This window comes from Watersipora subatra, chromosome 1 (genome assembly GCF_963576615.1).
Source record: "Watersipora subatra chromosome 1, tzWatSuba1.1, whole genome shotgun sequence".
NCBI classification, from domain to species: domain Eukaryota; kingdom Metazoa; phylum Bryozoa; class Gymnolaemata; order Cheilostomatida; family Watersiporidae; genus Watersipora; species Watersipora subatra.
This window is the reverse complement of record NC_088708.1, coordinates 1870669-1895348: the sequence shown is the minus strand read 5'-3', so window position 1 is coordinate 1895348 and position 24680 is coordinate 1870669. Positions and strand designations below refer to the sequence as shown.

General features: G+C 38.4%; 1 protein-coding gene across 3 annotated transcripts in view; it reads right to left on the bottom strand.

Annotated features, from left to right (window-relative positions):
- LOC137399850 (amyloid beta A4 precursor protein-binding family B member 1-interacting protein-like) overlaps window positions 1–24444 on the bottom strand; it is a 34495-nt gene extending 10051 nt beyond the window's left edge. The window contains exons 1-6 of one of the 3 annotated variants that reach the window (XM_068086098.1): window positions 24136–24444; window positions 5531–5618; window positions 2913–3070; window positions 1702–1923; window positions 827–904; window positions 326–485 (exon numbers count right to left, since the gene is read on the bottom strand). In XM_068086098.1, coding sequence (XP_067942199.1) covers window positions 326–485; window positions 827–904; window positions 1702–1923; window positions 2913–3070; window positions 5531–5618; window positions 24136–24273 — 844 coding nt within the window. In that variant the 5' untranslated portion in view covers window positions 24274–24444. Of the gene's footprint in view, window positions 1–325; window positions 486–826; window positions 905–1701; window positions 1924–2912; window positions 3071–5530; window positions 5637–5832; window positions 5972–24135 lie in introns of those variants that run through there. The other 2 variants (XM_068086092.1, XM_068086105.1) reach the window with 2 other exon arrangements.
- Between the last annotated feature and the right edge of the window lie 236 nt (window positions 24445–24680).

Sequence of the window (24680 nt, the reverse complement as noted above, 5' to 3'; positions counted from 1 at the left end):
AGCCTCCAGCCTCAAGGGGCACTTGTCATGGCTTGTCAACTTATCAGAGATGGCTGATAGCCAATACTTACTGCCATTAAACTTTGATACGTTTGTATTGAAAAAGCTTGACACATCCTGCAGAAGATGGTTGGACAGACTCATGAATAATGGCAAACAATGTGTTACTCTGTGAAGGTTGAAAGCTTGAGGGAAGTAGTCTGAGAGAATGCCACTCACCAGTAAGCACTGACCGACTCTATCATGCATAAGTATGTACACACGGTAGTCAGAGATAAACGCGCGTGCTTAAAACTGGACTAGCGCACATAAAACCAAAGCTTACCGATGAATAAATCAGGAATTTGCTCAATCAAGGTCCAGCGTACATTTGGTTTCACTTCACACTTGTCATAGAGCATAACGAGTACTTGGGAGACGGCCATCTTTTCATCAACGAGTATAGTCTTGCACTCACCATTTTGTATGAAGACTTTGACAAAGAGCTGCAACACGACCATATGACAGCGTGCTACAGTGTGAGTGATAAAAACGATACATATGTTAACTAATGATACATGCTGAGAGCCAGTCATTTTACGCTGCAGTAGGCTAAAGGAATATTGGCAGCATTTGTATCAATAAATGCCAATAAAGATTTCAGAAGTCGATGTGTCAGTGAGTACCGGAATTCACTGTGACAAATCAGCCATCAGCAGAGATGCCAACTATCATTGCGATAACATATTTGGAAGTAGGGTTGTAGCTATGCGTTATCCATTGCGGTCCGCAGCATCAATAGAACAAATCAAATTATTTGAAAAAAAAGGAAATCAGGCTATACTACCTTCTTAATGTCAGCTGCCTTTATCTTCTGTATAGCTATTCGAATCTTCTCCTCTTTAGCTCGCTGATCTTTGTCGGTCTGCAAGAGAAAGTCACAGCAGTCATCTCGAGTCTGCGACACAAGCGAACCGTCCGTCGACGACAATCTCCTTCTTTCCGCGTATGTGTTCCGAGCCGAGTAGCGGCCAAGACTGCCCCGTATAAGTCGCACCATGCTGCGCTTTCAATTACCAGGCCACGAGTTATGTTGATAATGAAAACTGCGCAACTGCTAGACCCGCGAATATAAACACTCAGGAGGCTTCAAGTGGCATGACTTCTCAAGCGAGGCGAACGAGTGTAAATGCCAATTATACTGACTGATACCAAGAAATAGCGCAGGAGATCATAGTCAAACCAGACAATGGCCTGGCCCATCTGTCTACACCCGGCCAATCAGTTAATATCATCAGCAACACATGCCATAACATTATCCTGTCATCGAGATGAAGCCTTTCACAAATACCCGATTATTACACGCGCCCCTGCACAAAGGGATGCTTTTAGGCAAGCCAATTCAAGGCTAACAAATGAAAGCTGTGAAAGCAGAACAAGAGATGCTTTTTTCAGTTAGACCTGGGGTGGCTTGGACAAATCTTTGGCGTGGCTAGCGGAGACTGCTGCTCGGACAATGGATCAGATAAATATTTGTTCTGATTGACAGCTCATGCTAGCATGGAATAGCATGAAATAATGAACATTCAAGGCGGAGAACCAAGAGGCAGGTGTATTAGCAATCACTTTGCCATTTCAGCCAAGGAAAGAGAGCCTAGAGGAAATGTAACATGTAGTAGATTATAGACCAGCCCGCTAGATACTACGCATGCCACAACATACACTGCTGGTAGAAGAGTCCTTTTGTTTTGGCTCCGTGACAGCCTTGGTGGAAGCTTGCTTAACAGACAGGGTCAGCTTGGTACGGCTCATCGGAGGCCCCGCGTCTATGGGCGGTATGCTGTTCAGATTGTATGTAGGGTATGGCGATTGGGCTCCAACCTTGATAGCGTGAAAACTGGGTGGAGGGATATAGGTCGGTGAGGCAGCAACCGACTTGTCTACCTACAGTCGGGGTGCAAGGCAAAAATAATAAACAGCGTTACAACATTCAACATGCACTAGAGGAAAAGAGAGAAATAACCACAGCGATACACAATCACAAACAACACAGACAACTGATTTGCACTAGACATCTATGTATCTAGACAACCAGGCTCAATGACAAGACATCGACAGACCAATCACTAATAAGGAACCGAATGTTTCCACGCTTCAAATATTGCTCTTTAGAACCTCATTTGACTGCATAGAATTGTGCAGACCTATGAAGTTGTCATCCTTGCGGGAATACTTTTCTCTACACAGAGATTGGAGCTAATGAATGATCCATCAATAGAAATGGTAATCTTTGACAATACCAACTGCTGAGAGTGATATCTGGCTTTAGTACAGACAGGGTAATCTCACAATTATAACCAAACCATGAAAGCTGATTACTACTTATTTAAGAGAAAAGCTTCAAAGAGCAGTTGCTGACACAGTGAATTAGCAGTGATGAGCAACTAGAATAAACTGACAGTGAAGTAAATGCATTCAGCGGCTTGTTCTGTGCATCTGTATTTATTGTGGCAGAATTTAGAAAATTCGGTTATACAATCATTTTAAACCCAAAGTCCTACCTGCTATTAACTTTTCAAAAGAATAACAATACCGACTCTCATAAAGGGCATATTCGAAGCATGGAAACATCAAATGTGTAAGAGGTCTGGTAGAGTAGATATTACTACTGCGTATGCTGACAAGCAACCGACCAGCTTAGAGTGAGTAATAGAGCGCAGTCAGGAGAGCAAACAGCCTGTCAGCACTTTTGCTGAAAGTATCAGGATGATCAGAGGCATACAACAGCTACGGAGAGCATTGTTACGAAAGGCGGTAGTGCCTTGTTACAACATGCAATACCTTGATATAACATGCAGTACCTTGATACGACACGCAGTACCTACACTGAGGCAGATGTACCGCAAACCTTGGATGTAAAACTTTCAAATTACCGATTGAGACAATGGAGAATGCATGTCATCTACATTGCCAGAGTCACCATCGGTAGCGGGCTGCTTAGTGTGATACTCCTTCTGGGCATCAGCTAGCTCGGCCTCCAGTGCACACAGGTCATTGATTATGTCATCCAAGTCACCCGGATTGCCTCCATCTGGAAAAACGTTTGTAAAAGTTATTAGTTGAGATATTACGAATACCATCTAGTGACGATATTATATATATATATATATATAATAAATATTAAATAAAAGAATATCATCAGTAGTTGCCAGATGTGTATGTCATGAATACATATAGCATAAAACTATAACAGTAATACCGCCTGTAGCTTTTCATTTTTGAACGCTCGTTGGCTAATATCAAAGAGAGTCTTTCAAAATTCAAAAAACAAGCATGATTAGAATAAGCTGACGCATGTTTACATAGTATAGTACACGATTCTGATAAGGCAATGGTGGTGGCTTCAAAGAGCTCATAGAGAAATCAATGAAGGCCAGCTGGAGAGAGCCATCGTTGTACAAATTGTAGGCGTGGAATTACATAATCCATTGAGAAGGTAATAATTAAAAGATTCAATATAATTGATGGCGTGGAACAAAAGTCTACTCCCTGCCAGTTGTAAACAATGGGCTAAGCTACTCTAAAACTCGGATGTGGAGAGAGAGAGAGAATAACAAACACTGAGAGAATACCAACTCTTAAATAGTGATTCCCTTTTGATGAATGCCAGTGATGAAACATAAAGCAGCACTAGTCCTTGAGTTGTATGAACAGAATTAACTGCAGGAATCGCGTATTAACGAGGACAAACTGATGAAATTTAATAGTAGATTATCGCTATGTGGCAACATCTTACTTACAGCTAGCCCGACAGATTCAATGACTACACGGTTGTGAGAAGAGAACAAATTACTGTTGCCATGTTATCGTCATCATCATATCATCATCATCATATGATGTGCTTGGCATAAAGGTCACCAGAGTGTAGTTCTTAGCTAGCAATTAGCTTAGTCCGAGCCTGTTCTTGGGCATTTAAGTATGGCTAATACAAATATACCTTTAGCAGCGGAGGGGAACACCAGAAACATCTCAATCGCTACCAGCTAGTAGAGACATCTGTGGCTGTTAGCCAGCCATTGCTGATACCTGTACACAAATCGACGCCTCTGGTATTGCAATTCCTGTATAGCGACCCCTGGTTTATCTCTGCAAGTTTCTTTGAGTTACTGTACCAAGCAAATCATCAGGAATAATCCGCTATTTTAGTACATAACAGGAAAGCGGGTTGCTATGACTGAGCTAGTACTCAAAGTGTGCCTACGGCTGTCTCACCTTGAGTGACACAACATCATTGACAGTATATTGATCGGCACAAGACTTTGGTGCTCAATTATTCTCCATCAATTAACCAAACAGGACATACAAAAGCGATATCTAAAACATGCAATCTGACACAAAGTACATAGAACTTTCGAACACTCATTAAACCATTCTTACGAGCTCTAGAAAAATTCAACAAGTAAAAACACCTAAACCATTGCTGGTGAGTACAACTTTCCTCAGAATGTGCCGGAGGCAAAGGTAGACACCTCATTCGCTTGACGAGTGTCTCGGTTAAATGAAAGTGACGAACTGCGTAATGCACAAGATGAAAAACCCAACTGTCATGCTAGTATCCTTCGACTGCTGTTTTCTTGAGTAAAGCCAACAATGAGATGAAACAAACTTGTTAGCTGAGCTGACTGTCAGTTTTCAAGGTCAGCGCGTCATGTCGAAATTATGCTGCCTTAGACTAAAGTTAACGAGATCTTTGGAAATTTCAAGTTTACTAAAACAGCAATCCAACATTGGTTGCCTGATTTCATGAAGTCTCACTCTAGGAGTTGTGGAATACAAATGTATTAACTGCTGAGACCATATTCGAGCCATGCCAATTTTTGCTTTATTTCATTTTTCTGTTATTTTGTTTGAAAATGACTAAAAAATATTTTTTTTGCTTTGTGCTGCTATGATTATTTTTCAGCAACTTTAAGATCTCTCATAGTTGACATTCTTCTATGAGCAACATATTCCTGACAAGAAGAATCTTTCAAGTTGTATTCACACAATTTCTATCATCTTTGCAGTTCCGATGTCAGTTTAAAGTCAGATTTTCACTAATCTTCTAAATTCTAATATATCAAACCTTTGTTGATCAAATTTGTGCCATCGCCACTGGCTCCAAGAGTTCTGATCGACTGTGCTGCGAAAATGGTTGACTGAATGCTGAATAGAAAGGCCTCCCAGCCAGAGTGACATGAGCAGCAATAGTGAAGTCCGCAGTAATACTGCTCCTGTTATGGCTAGCAGTAATCAGTCATTTAATCTACATATTTTGGGGTAAAACCTTCAAAACTAAAACTTGGTTTGCCAAAATTACAAAATAATGATAATAAAATGTCAATGAGCGGAACAAGCTCATCCTTATCTGATGCGGTCAGGCGCAGAGCCAACAAATGACTAATCTTACCAAGCATACGCTAAACGCAAGTTTTTAAAAATAAAAGTTAAGCATTAAAACATAATAGAAACAAGTATTCCATTAAAGACTCAAAATATGTATACTACTTACTGTCCATGTCCAGTAGAACAGAACATCTAAAACTTTCCATTGTGTGTGACTGGGTAATCAAAGCTTTATTATTCATTTTAACGGCTGACTTTCCTCTCTCGTCAGCCTACAACAGCAGAGCAGCTACGATAACAATGCCAACAAATTATGCTCTTCAGTACCCTAACAGACCACTATCACAGCCAAATTGATTTTCTACAGAAATCGAATAAGATAAACGTAACGTAATAAGAACCTTAGGCCTGCAGATGTTGCCGCATTACCTATCTGCATAATGAACCGCACTCTATAAATCTACTTACACTTAAAATGTTGTTCAGATCGAGAAGTAATAATAATTGCAGCCATGCATCTTTAATATCGTAAGATATTTATTGTAAATGTTCCAACAGCGGCACCCAGCAGTTTTCCAGTCAGTTAATGCTTCGAGCAACAATCAACATGCCAGCAAGCATACCCGCAACTACTGAGCACTGATGCCACTAGCCTACAAGTGCCATCTCAGCTGACCTCCAACCAAAAACACATAAAACTAGATGATTACTATGCGATGAGCTCTAATCATCAGTCAAATGCTCCTATAATCAGTATAAATGAGTCAAATGATTGTATAGGTGTAACTAGTAGGAAGCTGACTCTCGATACAGACACGGAGACATGACTGAAGTCGTGTCTTGAGATATGCCGGCTAACCTTCAATGAACTGAGTTGATGCCCTGTATTACGCTCATCAGGAGCAATGTACTTATAGATGGATTACGCAACCTAAAGCAATAATCCATTGCTAATCCTTTCCGAGCTAGACATGGTATGACCGAGCCCCAAAGGACCAACAATAAACAAACCGCTAATGGTTGTCACAAGTCCATCGCTGGAATATAAAACATACAAGAGAAGCATGAGAAATCAAGAGTTCTTAAAGGACATAGTTGACTGTAATCTGATGGCTGGTTAACCAAAAATATGCGTTTCACTCAGATCCTGCATACATTTATATCCAATACCGAGAGTTGCCTTCTCCTGGGGACAAATGAAAAAGTAACAGACTGCTTCAGGATTGTTAAACCATAACTGCCACGAACAACTTTTATCGTATTTACTAGGTAAATCAGACATGCTGATTCTGATTTTGTAATCAAAATAAAGATTAGGCCACTAACTTTCAGAGTAATAAAGGATTTTTTATAGCGTTTTAATATCGGTCTCGAAAACAACACGATCGGCATAACAAGCTCCGCCCATAAATACTTGACGTAACCTAGCTTTTTAGGAACAGAAGTTACGTAGAGATGTTTAGACCGATTTAGAATAATAGAGATGGGTGTTTTAAAATCTATTAATATCTGAATCCAGCTTTAAAAATAATATCAGTCTTTTCTGAAAGGTAGATAAGCTATTTAGCATTGCATATTTAAAAAGCGCGATAACAACGCTAGCTTGTGATAAAACCGCGCTTTTTGAGCTTATTTTTCTCGGCGTCCAGCCCATTTAAACGTCATGTAACAAGCTGCGAGCAATTTTAAATAGTTTATATCCCTTTCATAAAAAGCTGAAATTATTTTACAGGCTGGATTTAGATAATAATGGGTTTTAAGACACCCATCTCTATTATTTTAAATCGGACTAAACATTCCGAACTTCCGTTTCTGAAAAAGCTAGGTTTCGTCACATATTTATGGGCGGAGCTTGTAATGCCGATTGTGTTGTTTTCGAAACGGATATTGAAACGCTTTAAAAAAGCCTAAATGACTTTGAAGTTTAGTGGACTAATCTTTATTTTGAGTACAAAATCGGAATCAGCGTGTCTGATTTACTTAAAAAATTCAATAAAAGTTGTTCGTGACAGTAATGGTTTAAAGGTTGACTTGCGACAAAATTCACATTACAGTTATTTGGTATCAAAAGATTCACCATGTCTTACTCTGTTGTGTTGTAGGTGCCAAATATGTGGAAATGTGATTACAAGCTCTTAAAAGCTCAAAAACGAAAAGCCGCGTAGATTGGAATCTCTTTATTTCTCTGACGTTGTCATTACAGTTTGGTTATTGTCTTGTCACGTGATGTTCTCACGTGAATTGAAAGGCCAATAAAAAGCTAAATATAAAACTTATCGTAGCACTAGTTTATGACAAACATTTCGGGTTTTACCGAAGACCTCGTATCAAATATAGATGCTCGCTACTTTACAGTTTTGTTTCGGCTTGGTCTAATCGGCAAGTCGTAATCTGATCATGTGACCCAATACTTCGCAAATAATTTCTGCAGCACTTTTCGAGTATCACAGGTGACCAACAGGCTCGTCATGATTATCAGACAATGATATGTACTCCTTCGAGCAAAGGTTGAAAAATTAAACGAATTTTTATGGTAAGTTATAAGATATCGCTGCTAAAATAAACAGCATTACAATGACGATAAAACAGACGCGTAAGAACAATATACATGGTTTTATTGAATGCGTGAAGAATATTTGTGGAAATATTTCGACGAATAAGGTTGCAGGAAAGTGTAAGCAGAAACCATCTACCGCAACTATGTCACATTTGAGCCGTTTTGGAAAGAGAATCCAAACTACGGCGGTCTCGTGTGGTTGTGATTAACTGTTCGTTTTTTAGCTTTTAAGAGCTTGTAATCACATTTCCACATATTTTGCACCTACAACACAACAGAGTAAGACATGGTGAATCTTTTGATACCAAATAACTGTAATGTGAATTTTGTTGCAAGTCAACCTTTAATAGTTGGAAAGGACACACATATTTTGTAGCAATCAGATATGAAATTTATTCCCACCGCAATAATTTCATTTTAAGAAGCGGGTACGATTGATTTCTCATTCAAGGACATTCCATTTCTGAGTCAAAGGTCTTGAATGTAGAGTGAGCTCTTTTCTGGAAATAATCTTACAGATGTTGTCCGCGACCCGACAATGAGAGATGCACGCTGGCCATAAGCAAGATAAGTCAGCTAGACATTTTTTGTGTCTACCCTAGCTGATACATTCTTTAAAATTCTATGAAGTGATATAGGATGAATATATATATATATATATATATATATATATATATATATATATATATATATATATATATAGGAGGGTGTATATATATATAGGAGGATGTATATCATGACGAAGAAAAGGATATGAATTTAAATTTCTGGAATGAATATGGCTGGATGTAAGAATCAAACGTAATATGCAAAAAAGTATTAAACATAAAAGCAAAAAAATTTAATTAAGTTAATTCAAATTTACGTAGTCCATATTATATTAGCTCTGTATCTCTATCTCCACCTCTACCTACACACTGTCTGTCTCCTCTATTATTACCTCTGTTCACATATCTTTAACATAAGACGGAGTAACGATCAAAGTTTCATTTTTATAAACAATACTTTATTAATTTAGTGTCTAACATAATCATAATAATCTACATTTAGTATATTAAATATTTTCATACAATGCATGTGTTTTAACATTTTATATGTAATTAGCCGAAGTATGTATCATATGCCATATGTATTTACACATTTGGGCTAAAGAACAAATTTAACGCAATACAGTGTATTCTAGTAAGAACATTTGCTCCAACACACGACGAATTTGACATACAATGAAAATTGGAATGGATAACTTCATATACCAAGATTCGACTATGCAAACACAACCTAATACTCGACGATGTGTAACAATCCTTACTGAAAATAGTTACTTGAGTTTAGAATATAATTGATGGAAAGAGCGCTCTTCCTCCCAACAGAAAAATGGTGATTATTCGTATCACGTCATTAAAATCACCCGGTATTCAGTGTTCATGATTGTTAAGAGAGGAAGGCTCGATCATGCATATACACTATTATGTATTCAGAATATCTCATAGGTTTCTGAAGGAAGTTTACACATTTTTGCATGACAATAGGCCTATCTTGGCAGCACCTTGGACAAGTTATCGAAATTTCGCAATTTGGTAATCATATGCAAGTTATTCAGTGAATGCCCTACAAGTAGCAAGATCATTCTCCATGCGAGCAAAATAAAAAGATCGTATTGGTAAGCATCATTTGATCCTCAATGGGGCAGGAGACTTAGAATGATTGCTTTTATCTCTTTGACTTCAACCAATAAGATGCAATAGATGTCAGCGATGAGGTATGCCTAGGCAGATAAGTAGACATTGAGAGATGATTGGTGAGTCAGGCAAGTAATGAGGGGCCATAGAATAGTCATAAGCACACATTCGAAGGAATAATATCAGCTAACATTATTATAAAGTTGGTATAATACCTACCCATAACTATTTCATGTCTGTACCAACCATGCCTGTTCTAACCAGCCCCCCTAGTTCAACCAGAGGCAATCATCATTGCCAACAAGTACAATAGTACACGCTTAAGTCAGCCTGTCATATGTAAACACACCAGTATATGTTCGTCTAAGATTATAAAATAATTATTAGGAGTTGTGGTAACAAGAAAACAATGCCTGATTGAAGGAAAACAACTCCAAAAGAAGCTAATTGCGTATTATCTCCCCACTTCAGTATATGCTGTATATACATAGATATGTTAGTTTTCTCATAAGACTGGTTCCCATATAACCCTCAAGTTAGCCTGTCTTGACAAACTGTTGTTTTTGCGGTTGTCCCCGTCGAGCGGCGCAAGGAAAACAACAGCTTGTCACAATACATACTGCACCTGATGCATCAGCTGCACTGAAAGGGAGTTGTTCTCTTCCGTCTATGCGGCTTGGCTGCGATGTTATGTCGGTCGCTCCATTGGTAATCATAACGGATTTAGCCCAAAAAATTATGTAGAAAAAAAAAGATAAAAACGTTAACATTAACATATCTTTAAACTGTAACTGAGGTTGCAAAAGGTCATAATGTAATGGCCTGATCTGACTGATGTTGAACTTCTGTAGCAGAGGCCATGGTAACTGAATTTCGGCATTCATATAACTTATCTATTTATAGTCGAATTAACTGAAAACAATGAATGAGCCAGCAATGAAACTGAATTTATTTTAGAACAAGTATAACTGACTGATACAAAAATACAAATAAAACTGACTGAGCGCACAAATAACAACATGTTTAGTTGCTGTTGTTACCTAAGTTCTCAAGTTTTATTTAAGTTTTCCGCAGAGACTGGTCTCTGGTTAAACGCTTTCATCTTATTTTTTTCTACATAGATTGTTGGGCTAAATCCGTTGATTACTAATGGAGCGACCAACAACATCGCAGCTAAGCCGTATAGACAGAAAAGAACAACTACCTTTCAGTGCAGCTGATGCATCAGGTGCAGTGTGTATTGTGACAAGCTGTTGTTTTGCTCATGCTGCTCGACGGCGGACAACTCCGCAAAAACAACAGTTTGTCAAGACAGGCTACCCTCAAGTACCGGTGATAAGCTTGCAGGTCTATTGCAATGAAATAGGAACCTACACTCCAAATACATGTACTGGCAAGGGCAAGAGTTGAGTGTTGTTTAACTTGCACAGGCAAACCGCAGAGAAAGCCTTTCCAAAATGTACTGAATAGGCAAAGGTCAGCCAATATGGAAACCACACTTACCAATTTCAGTCACTTTTCAATGACCTTGACTTTCTGTAGAATCTTGGTCATTTAACAGGAACGCAAACGATGTTTTACAGCATGAGATTGCTGACAGGGTGTGGGTGGTCTCACTGCAGATATGGGGAGCATCATTTGGGGCTAATTGTGAGCTAGTTCTTGCCAATGTTATTGTTAAGACTTGACCATAAATACCCCCTCTATGAATACTTATGTCACACCGCCGTGTATATATATGAAGACTGGCATCTTGAAATACTGTTTCAATGTGAGAATTAGTGAATGAGGCAGGAAGAAATGATTAGTTTTTATGGAAATGAAAACTAGTTAAACACCCTTCACGAATTATATCTACAGCTGTATGATTGCCAATTGATAAGCTGCCAACGCTGCCTTGAACGCAGGTGCATCATCCATTGGTGTTATTGAAGACCATAGGTTAATGAGAAAGGTGAGCCTGATGGAGAAGCGGTGGATAAGGAGAAGTGAATGTGGCTAGTACGCCACAGCACAGCTGTCAGGTTATTATAAGCCATGAGTGAAATTGAGACAATTAGGAGTATTTGCATTAGCATAGTCCCATGTGCTCTGTTAGAGCAGGCAGCAGCCGTGAAGCGGCGAGCAGCACGCATCAGGCATATCTACGTGTAAATATTCATTCAGTACAGCTTACAAAAGACGAGAAACTGTGTAAAGAAATGCTCGCAGCATACGTAACATATAAACCAAAGCTTAACAATAACCACAGCAAATCATGTTATGGAAGTTAGCTGTTTCATGTCTCAGTTCAACAAAAGGTCTGTACTAGTGTTGTCATGACAGACTTCAGTTGTAGACATCAGTTGTAGAAGTCAGTCAAACACATAGAATGGTGTTACCAGACGGGTTATAGTTTTAGCATTAAATGGTGCTACGTGAAGGTAGAATTAGCATTGAATCGAAAGAATAAAATAGTTAGGAATATTTGCTCCATCATGTGACGGTTTTAACAAACAAAAACAATTCTGTATGATACAATGTATATTTGATACGAACTCAACCTGCATAGTAGCGCAAGGGACTAGATTACCTCATAGAAATATAGTGAATGTCATTCATAGACATTCTAAATGTGGAACCATAAGGGTGAATGTAGTGCTGCAGTGCCAGCTGACAAGATTTTTCAACTGTGCTACTCCTCAACAACCCGAACCGCAAGAGATAAGTCGGAATTATTATTTTGGCAATACAGCGCTTATCTAGCAGATAAAACGGAGTGGGACGGAGTTGAGCCGAGGCATATGACCTATTGACCGGTTCAATACAGTGCATTGTATGAATATAACTATGTATAGCATGAAACAGCTCATTGGGCTCTCTTCTAGAGTAAAAAACACTCCGACTTCCTAGGAAACTTAACAGAGTATATGTGTTATTCTACTCCCTACAGCTAGTGACAGCAGGAAGCAGTATTCATCAGCAGTATCGGTCAACAGTAGTAGTCAATGACAGTGGTCAAAAATCGTGGATAACAGTAGTAGAGGTCACCATCGGTTAACAGTAATGGTCAATAACAGTGGTCAACAATTGTGGTTAACAGCAGTTGTCAGTAGCAGAGGTCACAGTAGTAAAGGTCACAGCAGTAGGGGTCACAGTAGTAGAGGTCAACAGTATCGGTCAACAATAGTAGTCAACAATTGTGGTCAACAGTAGTGGTCAACAGTAGTGGTCAGTAGTAGAGGTCCCCATGAGCAGTCAACAGTAGTTGTCAGTAGTAGAGGTCACCATGAGCAGTCATCAGTAGTTGTCAGTTACTGTAGTAGAGGTCACCATGAGCAGTCAACAGTAGTGGTCAGTAGTAGAGGTCACCATGAGCAGTCAACAGTAGTGGTCAGTAGTAGAGGTCACCATGAGCAGTCATCATTAGTTGTCAGTAGTAGAGGTCACCATGAGCAGTCAACAGTAGTTGTCAGTAATAGAAGTCACCATAAGCAGTCAACAGTAGTGGTCAGTGGTAGAAGTCACCATGAGCAGTCAACAGTAGTGGTCAGTAGTAGAAGTCACCATGAGCAGTCAACAGTAGTGGTCAGTAGTAGAAGTCACCATGAGCAGTCAACAGTAGTTGTCAGTAGTAGAAGTCACCATGAGCAGCCAACAGTAGTTGTCAGTAGTAGAGGTCACCATAAGCAGACAACAGTAGTTGTCAGTAGCAGTCAACAGTAGTGTGAAGTAAGAGTCGATAGCCATTTGTTGATAATAGTGTTGGGTAATTACTGCTCAATATTCACAGGTAACTCCAAGACAAGCAGCATCGATTTCAAGTTTTTAACAAAAAACGCCTTGCAACAAGAGGTTCTACTCGTTTTAACACCATTACACAAAAGACATTCAACGAAGGAAAATTGAGGGTGAGGCATTTTCAGGAAACAGTGTGATAGCGTTAGTAAAAGCATTTGTTTTATGTCGTTTGTAAGATGATCACCATCTTTTTCGCAGACTCTATGGAAACATTCCTATCAGGAGCAAACAAAACCATCCAAGAAACTGCTTTCTCATCCACTCAAAAAATTTATCTTTTCAGCTAGAATGGCTGAGCGTACAGAGGTTCCTTGCAAGAATGAAACTGTCGTTAGTGCGCACTGCAAACAGCCTAAGACAAGAAGCATGACTTTAACAGCTGCATCTAGTGTATATGTATACCATCTCTTGGCCATACACTGTAACAGCTGCATCTAGTGTATATGTATACCATCTCTGGGCCATACACTGTAACAGCTGCATCTAGTGTACAGTAAAACCTTGGTTCTCGACCATAATCCTTTCCAAAACCCTGTTCGAAAAGCGATTTGTTCGAACACCGAAATCATTTTTGCCATTACAAATTATGTAAATCGTTTTAATCCGTTCCAACACCCTGAACGTTTACCTTTTTAGTATTTTATACATTATTTTATGCATGAAATTGCACATTAAAATGCTGACCAACACATAAAAAGCAATGTATATCTCGGAAAATGTTAAGCAAAATGGCAAAGACACAAATAACATAAACATAACCCAGGCTAATCGTACGTTTGCGTTGTCGTAATCTTCCATACGAAAGATTACGCTAACATGAACGTGTAAAAATAAAAAAAAAGGATAAAGAAAATTATGAATAGGATTTTTTACTCGGCTACAGGATGTTCTTTTCTCTTAAAATGTCTATCCAATGACACTTGCTTCTGCCTTCTTTTTAGCACTTTTCGGAAGTAGTTCATGATAGTGTCGTTAAAGTCATTGATGACTCTGGTGGCTGCATGATTAGGGGCTAAAACACTTCGTACACCTATAGAAAACGCGAGAGCAAAACGCAGCCCGTCCGCATGCGACAACAGTTGGTCACGGAGAGAGCGATCTACACCCGTACGCCGCTCAGCATCCCACCCTCACGTACGCACTCACGCGTCGTACCGGCGTTCGAACTCCGATATTTGTTCGAACTACGAAGCAAGAGTTTTTCGAATTTTTTGTTCGGACTCCGATTTGTTCGAACTGCGAGTCGTTCGAAAACCGAGGTTCCACTGTATATGTATACCATCTCTGGGCCATATACGCGAATAAAACAATAGAAATGGATATTATAAATTGCACAAAAATAAAGTTGATGCTGTCACAAGCTAACAACAACATATAGAAGTGCTGGCCTTGTAGGCATGTCGATACAACGAGTTCCGTATGCTACTTGGGCAAGCAATAGGTTTATTTTAATTAACAGCATCACAACTCGAAGTATGTTCAGATAAGAGGTTTCAATAGCCATCACCAGCTGTACCATGGAGAAGGTTTTCCCATATATTATTTTAATAGGTAAATTCAGCGTACATACGGGAACATGTTAGCTGCACAGAACACATACGACAGTATGTGAGCTGCACAGAACACATACAGCAACATGTGAATTATCGATAACACATATGGCAACATCTGAACTGCACAGAACACATATGACAACATCTGAACTGCACAGAACACATACGACAACACGTGAACTGCACAGAACACATACGACAACACGTGAACTGCACAGAACACATACAGCAACATGCAAACTATAGAGATCCCACAATGAATCACAAGAACTATACAGAACACAAATAACATCAAAGGAACAGAACATACATACATCTATACAGAACATAGAAATATATTTGCCGATAAAGAGTCTATGGATGAAGGATAAAAAGGAGGCTAAACATACAATAGTTGTTCTCTATCATACATTATACTGCACGTTGAAATGGCTAATTAGGAAAACAGAAAGCTCAAGTCCATAGTTACCAGAGTGGCCCCTCACTTCTCTAGTTACTATGATCCTAGTTACTGTGATCTTCAACAAGCGTTTGATGTTTCTTCATAATTAGTGCAAGGGTTAAAGTTCAAAATATAGAGACCATATCATACGGGTGTGAAACGCAGCCTGAAATATCATCTGAAGCATCAAGAGTTGGCTATAAACCAGCATATTCTAATAAACCTGAACTAGCCTGGGGTAGACAATCTCGGCTTATCGTGAACCAAGCCCTATTGTCAATGTAGTCAACAAAGCATACGCATTGGAGTCATAGAAACTATACGAGTCAACATAATTTGTTATGATCTATTATAGTAAGTTTGTATATTCTAGAACTGTCAAACTAAGTGGTTACATGTGGACTAGTGGTGAGAGATAAGGGGGATGGTTTGGTAGAGTTAGTAAATGTTTAGGTAACTGAATGACTATACAATGCTTCACTAACTGCTGTACACCTAGTCGTGATGCAGTCAGCAGCTATCGGCCACTGTTCAGCATAATTACACAGCAATAAACATAACGAGCAGCCATTATCCTCCGATATAGCGTTATAAACTATTAGATGCACTGCAGTAATAAAACATATACAAAGCATATCATGAACATAATTCACTTTTTGTCATAGCAAATGTCTTGGCATTTACATTCTATACCCTAGTAGTAATAAGCTAAACATCTTGTTAGTATTGCGGGATTGTAAATCCACAGGTGTTTAGTTTTGGCCACACAAGCCAAACTCAATAATGAAATGAGTAACAGCCAAGATACAGTCACATCTCTACGAATGAAGTAAAGCCTGGTTCCCATATCAACTGCGAGACTCCGCGGTAACTTGCGCAGCAAAACTCTTGCGACGCTAGGCTCAGCGGCATCTGTTCACATATAAGCTGCATCGCTAAACATAATCGCGTAATCAAATAAAATGTTCGCTCGTAATGCCGTTTCTATAATGGTGACCTTCACCCGTACAGTGCATTTCGGGAAGGTTTTGCCTGCGGCCTTTTGCGAAATTTGAACAGCGCTAAACTATTGCGTTGCTGCCGGCAACTACCGGCGGTCCTCAGCGGTACCCGCCGCGTAGGTTCCTATTTAACCGCTAATAGCCTCCGGTGCTGTCGCCGGTACTTTGCGACGTACATGGGAACCAGGCTTTAGTTCAGTTAGAGATCTGCTTTGTATGTTAAAACAGTTGTATGTTGGAGCAAGTATTTCCATAAGAACATAATGCAGTTTGCTTAATTTGTTACAACTAATAAAAATCTATAAAACGCTTTAATAAATATACCAAAGGTAATTATAGGCATTAAAATAAATGCATAATAAAAAATGTCAACTTTAAAATACGAAATCATATTTAAGAAAGAAATTGATAAAGTAAAAATCAATTTAAGTTTTTGTTGTTACTTTACGTTAGAAATATGTGAAGAGAAGTGAAGGCTCAGCACTGCATGGGTTGTGAGATAGAGGTAGTGACAGCGACGGGTGGTGACAGGTAGTGACAGCGACAGGTGGTGACAGGTAGTGACAGTGACAGGTGGTGACAGGTGGTGACAGGTAGTGACAGTGACAGGTGGTGTAGTTTACTCTATTCAAGAATAGGTAGTTTAAACTAACTTAGCATATCTTGTATTATTTTATATTTAATATTTTAATTTTTACCAGTATTTTCACTTTACTTAAAACAGCTGAACTGTTCGAGAATTTTGGTGTAGGGCCAAGTATTTACATCGCATGCTGGAAACTTCACACAGCATGCAGAAATTTGACTGTCACTTATAGTATCATTTCAGCAAAGCCTGACTACCTCGGTAGAGACAGAGCGTACTAACATGAGCGATAGAATTATCTTCCTTTGACTAAAAGTCCAGTATTCTATACTCTTAGCTTTGTCACTAATCAAATAAGTAAGTAAAATGCTAACAATATCAATTACGGAAATAGATTTATAGGTCCCCTTAAAACATTATTTGTGAGAGAGGCGCTGAGATAGCTCAATTTCCAAAACACTTGAATATATAAATGGGCTAGCTAGCTTATGACAGCTGCCTGAGTTCATTAACCAATTAGATGTAATCATTCAGTCTAACAGGCTAAAATTGCCACCAATTGCTACAAATCTCCAGCAGTGTTCTTCTGTCCTTTCGACAGGCAAAAAGCCCTGAAACACTCTGAAGCCCTGAAACCCTCTGAAGTCTAGGATCCTGGGCCTGAGTTGGTTCGGCGAAGTTGTTTTCCTAACTGATACTACGCTCGAGTAAACTCAGCTGTGTAGTTTCACTTCGTTTCTCCCCATGACCGGTTTATGTAGAACTATGAAATTTGTTGATTGCGCGTGTCATAAGTTTTCAGTATAATTTAATTCTGAAGTTTCAAATCGATTAGACTTAGTTTATGAAATGTCGCCAAAATACCGAGATGACATCTAACCGACCGAGAAATGAAAAATGGCTGCTGACAAACCATTAGTTTCTACTGACAGACTGCTTAGTAATAAAGTATCAAAAACAGACAAAGGTAGAAGACTTCTCAGCAACAAGAGCTTTACATTAGAACTATTTATTTCTATTCATAACAAATATACACTCTATCAGACTCAGTGTACTGCAATCATTATGTTTCTGCCTTTATCTCTAAAATATCACCTCGCTCAAAGGTTATGAGAAAGGAATTGTGCTAATCCAAGCGCCTTCACAGTTGATTAAAAGTTGTTATTACGTTCAGTCTTAATTCTAACGACGTAAAAAGCTCTTGAAAGCTCAAAAACGAACAGTTAATCGCTGCCATTAAGGAAACGCTGTAGGTTAGAATCTCTTTTCAAAACGGCTCAAATGGGACGTAGCTGAACACAATGTGCTTCTGTTTACACTTTCATGCAACCTCATTCGTTGAAATATTTTCACAAATATACTTCACGCATTCAATAAAGCCATGTCTATTGTTCTTTCGTGTCTATTTCATTATCATTCTAATGCTGTCACTTTGAGCACTGATATCTCAAAACCTAGCCTCAAAATTAGCTTAATTTTTTAACCTCAGCTCGAATGAGTGCTTATCATCCTCTGATGAACATGACGAGCATCTTGACCACCTGTGATAGTCGACAAATGCTGCAGAAATTGATGCTGCAGAAATTGTTCGCGCTATTTGGCAGGAAGTACGGGTCACATGATCAGATAACGACTAGATGATTAGACCAAACTGAAGCGAAACTGAAGTAGCGAGCATTTATATTTGATAAAGGCTTTCCGGTAGAACCCAAAGTGTTTGTCATAAACTAGTGCTACGAGACATTTTATATTGAGCCTTTTATTGGCCTTGTATTTCATGTGATGTTATCACATGTCAAAACAATAACCACGTCGAGTTGAGTATGTCATCAAAATAAAGGGATTCCAAACTACAGCGTTTTTTTGACGGCTGTAATTACCTGTTCGTTTTTTAGCTTTCGTGAGCTTGTAATCACATTTCCACATATTTTGTACCTACAAGACAGGAGAGTAAATCATGGTGAACCCTTTGATACCAAATAACTGTAATGTGAATTTTGTTGCAAGTCAACCTTTAAAAACAAACATGAAACACCTGTTTAAGCTGCAAATCAAAGCCAAGACTTACTGTGACATGTGATAATCACAAACTATCCATCTGTGGTTGTTGGGATGATTTGTCAGTCGAAAGATCGACAGCAGGTTACGATGAGTCTTTAGCGACTCTCATTTATAGATATAATCTACATCTACATTGGCTCAAGATTGTTAGCTCAGGAAAAATCAATGCACGAATGGTAATGGATGTACCAAATATTAACTTATTATCATCAATGAGTATTTGACAATCAAGTTATAACAATAACGCAACTGATAACAAATGTATTTTATAAATAGATAAATTGCATACAAGTTCATTTATATTGCAACTTCCTCAAAAGGTTTGGCTACAGCAATCACATCTGCCTAGAGTTGAATGTAAGCATTGACTTAGCATTTTTTCTTTTAAATATGAATTACCCTCAGAATTTTGGAACACAAGTGTTACAATAGCAACCAGTATCTTTACTGCAGACAGGGCAGCGCAGTGGTAGTTGATAAAGGTAGATGTCTATAAAAAGGATCTACGCTGATCAACCAATCAATCATCAAACTATATTGCAAGAATCACAATGAGAATGTGAAGTCCACCTGGTGCTGACCATAATCTGTTCCAGAAGATCGCTCAACCAGCAATTTGCTCAAATATGGAAACAATTTTCCTAATACAAATAATGTAAATAATTTCAACTTGTTGCAAGCCTAGAAAACATTTTTCAAGTATTTTCACACTATCATATAGATAAACGATGTATTATGAGAGCAAGTATATATAGTGCACAGAGTTTCTCATAGACAAGGCTAGGAATGTAGCGCTTCTACCCAAGCCTCGTTTCCTCAGATTTTTTACAAACTAAAACCGTACAAAAATAGCTTATGACAGCATGACTGAACCTCCCTTTACTCATGGTTTGTAAGGCGTTGAACTTAGATCGTCAGTATGCATATACAGTGCGCCCTCAGGTTACGATGACCCTGTTATACGATTTATTCACCCTACGACGTAGAACACGATGATTTTTCGCCTTCTCCATACGAAATATTTTTGGTCATACGATATCGACAAAGATTTCTCTCGAAATTCACATTTGGCAGTCGGTGTGCTGAATACATAGGAATAACAAATTTACCGATATGCTATTCACTGAAATCCCTCCCGCAATGCATGAAAGAGATACAATGCTCGATCTCTCTAAGTTCGACGTTATTCGCTATTGTGAAAAAGAAACTGGAAACAAATAGGTGATAAAACTTTAGCCGATGAAAAGTTGAGTTTCAGTAAAATAGTTGAAAATACATACTAAAGCTTAGCTTTAGGTGTGTGCTTAGTAAGCTAAATTCATTTAAGTTAAATTTAACGTTTATGTTATACGTCTGCCTCGAAGGTAAGAACTCACTATGGTACGTACTGCACATAGTACCTACGTTGTAACATTACATTTTCTTGCAGTCCAGACATTTTCTTGCAGATTTTCTTTCTTAAGTACACTCAAGTTACTATAGGTAACTATAGTCACTAAGGTTACCATACTATTTTGTTACTAATTTTTAATATGTACCTAATTTTTAACATGTATATAAAATTTTGGTGATTTTTAGCGGGGGTATTCGCATTAGATATTTACTATGGGTTTTTATAACCCACTATACAAAATTCGCACCTTACGATGCCAACACCAAAACAAATTAAAATCATATGGCAAGGGTCCGCTGTACAAGTATACTAGGTGAATGCCCAGCGTTGCCCAGGTAATAAAAAGTCTTTGCGCAGAAAACTTATTTTTATTTAACATATACATTATACAACATCTACCATTCTTACTTTTAAACATCATATCATGAGAATAGTGTTTTTGTGCAGATCAAATAAATTAAGAGATAAAATAAACAATGAGTACATGGAAGACTTTGTATAAAAGTTTTCCGTTGCAGCAGAAGCTCGTTGTATTCAAAACTGGTACAAACGTAAAAATGTGATATTAGACGCTCTTAGTCTGATACTTTGTCTGACCGAACGAAGAGAGAAGGTAGAAGCAATTTCTACTCCGGATAATACACTTGTCCATGTGAAAAGCATTTAGCTTTTACAGATTTACCAAAATTGGAAATATGAGTGTAACAGCACATTTGAAATTGAAGCGGCACATTTGAAAATTACAAATTAAAAAAAGGTAATGATAAAATTAATTGAGTTTAAAATTTTTTTTAAATAAATAACCAAGACAAAAGGTAATATCAATTAATAATAAAAAGCGCACATTTAGCATGTCATTTAGCGCAATCATGAAAAGGTAAAGGAGTACAGTAGACGCTCATATAACGTATCATGAAAAGGTATAGGAGTACAGTAGACGCTCCTATAACATATGTAGCAGGTATAGGAGTACAGTAGACGCTCCTATAACATATCATGAAAAAGTATAGGAGTACAGTAGACGCTCCTATAACGTGTGCAGCAGGTATAGGAGTACAGTAGACGCTCCTATACCTGCTACATATGCCTATATAACATAAATTCCAGATATAAAAAGATTTATGCGAAGTTTTTGCTTCCTACTAAATAAAAATTCCATATAACGTAAGGTACCAAATCGGGCGAGTTCTCAAATTCAATTTGACCGTTAATCTATCTCACCGCACCGCACTTGCGAAAGTAAAACTACATGTATGTGTGTGTATAGCGTTATACTTAAATATTACATACATATACAACTTTCGCGACAATCTAGTTCAGATATGTCCATAAATACATTCAATACACATTCATTGCTCATAAATACGTCGGTCCACCAATCCGAATGTCACGAGTGTGAGTATCGTCGAAAGTTCTCTTTTATCCTAACCTAGACGAAACGGGATTATTTACGTTGTAGGAGCGAGTACTGTATATGGTAAAAGCGATGGGAAAGATAAGAATGGCTTAGCCTTACTAATATAATACTAAGCCTTGAGGTTATACCGCTTGTTAGCAGACTGGCGATTTAAGCGAGCTCAAATGCTTGATTTTTCAAAACTGTATCACTATAACTGGACAGACGAATGACAGACAAACATTGAAATTTACATATATAGATGTAATCTACAACTAATGAGGATATATGTAATATGGATTTAATGAGTTGCCTGTTTTATATAATTGACGATTCCTGTTCTTGAATGCATAGCTAAGATACACGATAGTAAATGAAAACCAAGGAAATAACTAAATGAATTAGTTGATTATCGGAATGAGAACATGATCTAAACATGGCATCATTTTGGTAATTATGGCCGCAACTGCTGCCAGCGTAACAACTCATGCGGCAGTAAAATATCTCTAAAACAGTCCAAGGCACTTGCCTTATTAGCTATCAGTTACATTCAACTCAACACATACAAGCTGCGCCTTATGATTACCTAGTCTCAGTATAGCCTGTTTTGACAAACTGTTGTTTTTGCGGAGTTGTCCCCCGTCACGCGGGCGAGCAACACAACAGCTTGTCACAAGACGTACTGCACCTGATGCAACAGCTGCACTTATAGGGAGTTGTTCTCTTTCGTCTATGCGGCTTGGTTGCGATGTTATGTCGGTCGCTCCATTGGTAATCATAACTGATTTCGCGCAAAAATTTATGTAGAAAAAAATAAGATTGCAACGTTTAACCAAAGACTGTTGGTTGTTTACAACTCTGTTGTAAACTTTAGTAAAACTTAAGAATAAAATAAATTGAAAATAAAATCCATAAGAACAAATAAAACTGACTGATACAAAAATAGAAAATAAACTGACTGAGCGCACAAATAACGACATGTTTAGTTGCTGTTGTTGCTTAAGTTCTCAAGTTCTACTAAAGTTTACAGCAGAGACTGGTCGCTGGTTAAACGTTGTAATCTTATTTTTTCTACATAAATTTTTGCGCGAAATCCGTTATGATTACCAATGAAGCGACCGACATAACATCGCAACCAAGCCACATAGATGAAAGAGAACAACTCCCTATAAGTGCAGCTGATGCATCAGGTGCAGTACGTCTTGCGACAAGCTGTCGTGTTGCTCGCCCGCTCGACGGGGGACAACTCCGCAAAAACAACAGTTTGTCAAGACGGGCTAAGTCTCAGTACTAACTTAGGCTCCGCCTATAAAAACCTGCATGGTGAATGTTGTTAGAATGATTATCTCTTGGAATTAATATTCATAGCTGCAACCTTTTTGGAAGAACAGAAAGCTGAACTAAGAGTACAACTCAATGTATAGAGTTCAGAGTTTTAACACAACAAAGATTTCGTTTAATTGTGGTGAGAACGTATTTTGCTAATGTATTTTTTAATCTGTTTGCATAATCAAGTAAACTTTTGTAAACTGAATAGATAATAAATTAAATTTTTAAAATATCATCAAATGTTTGCAAACGTATTTTGAAAAGCGGTTTAAAATTCTTTGTAAACAAATGAATATCGTTTAATTTAAACAACAATGACACTATCTGACCTTGTTTGATGACGTGAGCCGTTTCCATTTGCATCATATGACAAACATATGTCTAATTCGTCACTCTTCACATCCAAGTCTCACTAGTTTCTCAATAGTACGTCATTACAAGGCAGCTAAGTCCAGGCAGCTAAGTTACTGCTATGCTAAAGTAACGACTGACCCCATTTCAACAGTATTTATGGATGTAGGCATATGGAGTGCCAACTCAAACACTAAGTATATTTAGGAATGTAACTTACTGGTGCTACATTTACAGCTCATTGCTGAGTAAATAAACTGCCAAGCTCGAGAAGCAACTGAGCCTGTCATTAGCTAGTAGGAAGGAAAATAACTAAGGGTTCCAGTATAAACCTGGACCGTGTGGCTGAAACATGGCTTCAGCACAAACTGACATTTGATATGGTTAAAATGGAGGCTGTAGACTGTGAGGTAGAGCCTGTGCAGAGGAAAACTGCCAAATGAAAAGGCTTTAGATCAGGTGTGACACCAATTGACACTACTGAATGCCTTCATTAGCAGAGTCGTTTACAAGCGCTATGGGGAACTATCTTCGGCGCTTATCATCAGTTTGTTAAAAACCATTTAGCTGCTTCAAGTATTATAATATCTTATCTGCAACCCTGCAATTCTAAGAACTTGCCTCAGTGGGCACATGACAGCACGATTGTTATAACGGAACGTACCTGAGTAGCGGAGGTGTCGAGCTGTGACAGCCATGAATTTAATTCATTTCCTACATCCTGAAGGTCCTCGTCACTGTCGTATTCAACCTCCATAGAGGTGCACATGGTGGAATCCATAGTTCCAGTAGTTCGTCTGATTTGTATACGATAGCAGAGCAGGTCTACTTGGCCTCAATATAATACTCCGTACACAGCTTCAGTAATCACACACTCGTTCCACAAGCATCTACTCGGTGATTTGGTCAATAACTAGAACAGAAAGTGAACACCGTAACGTACGTTTTGCTTAGCTCGGACTTCCAGTGTCGACTGCACTCTCTCAAAGGCTGCTAAAGCAATCCTTTATCTCCAATTGGTCAGCAGCAACGACAGCAATATCAACAAACATCAATTAAGAGAAATCGTGAATCACAAGTCAATATAATAATGGAAGACAATGCTACGAATGAAGCGATTCAAGAGCAGTTCCTACATGCGTAGATGGAATGCTTGCAAGCATGAAGGACAGAAAGGAGCCAGCCAGC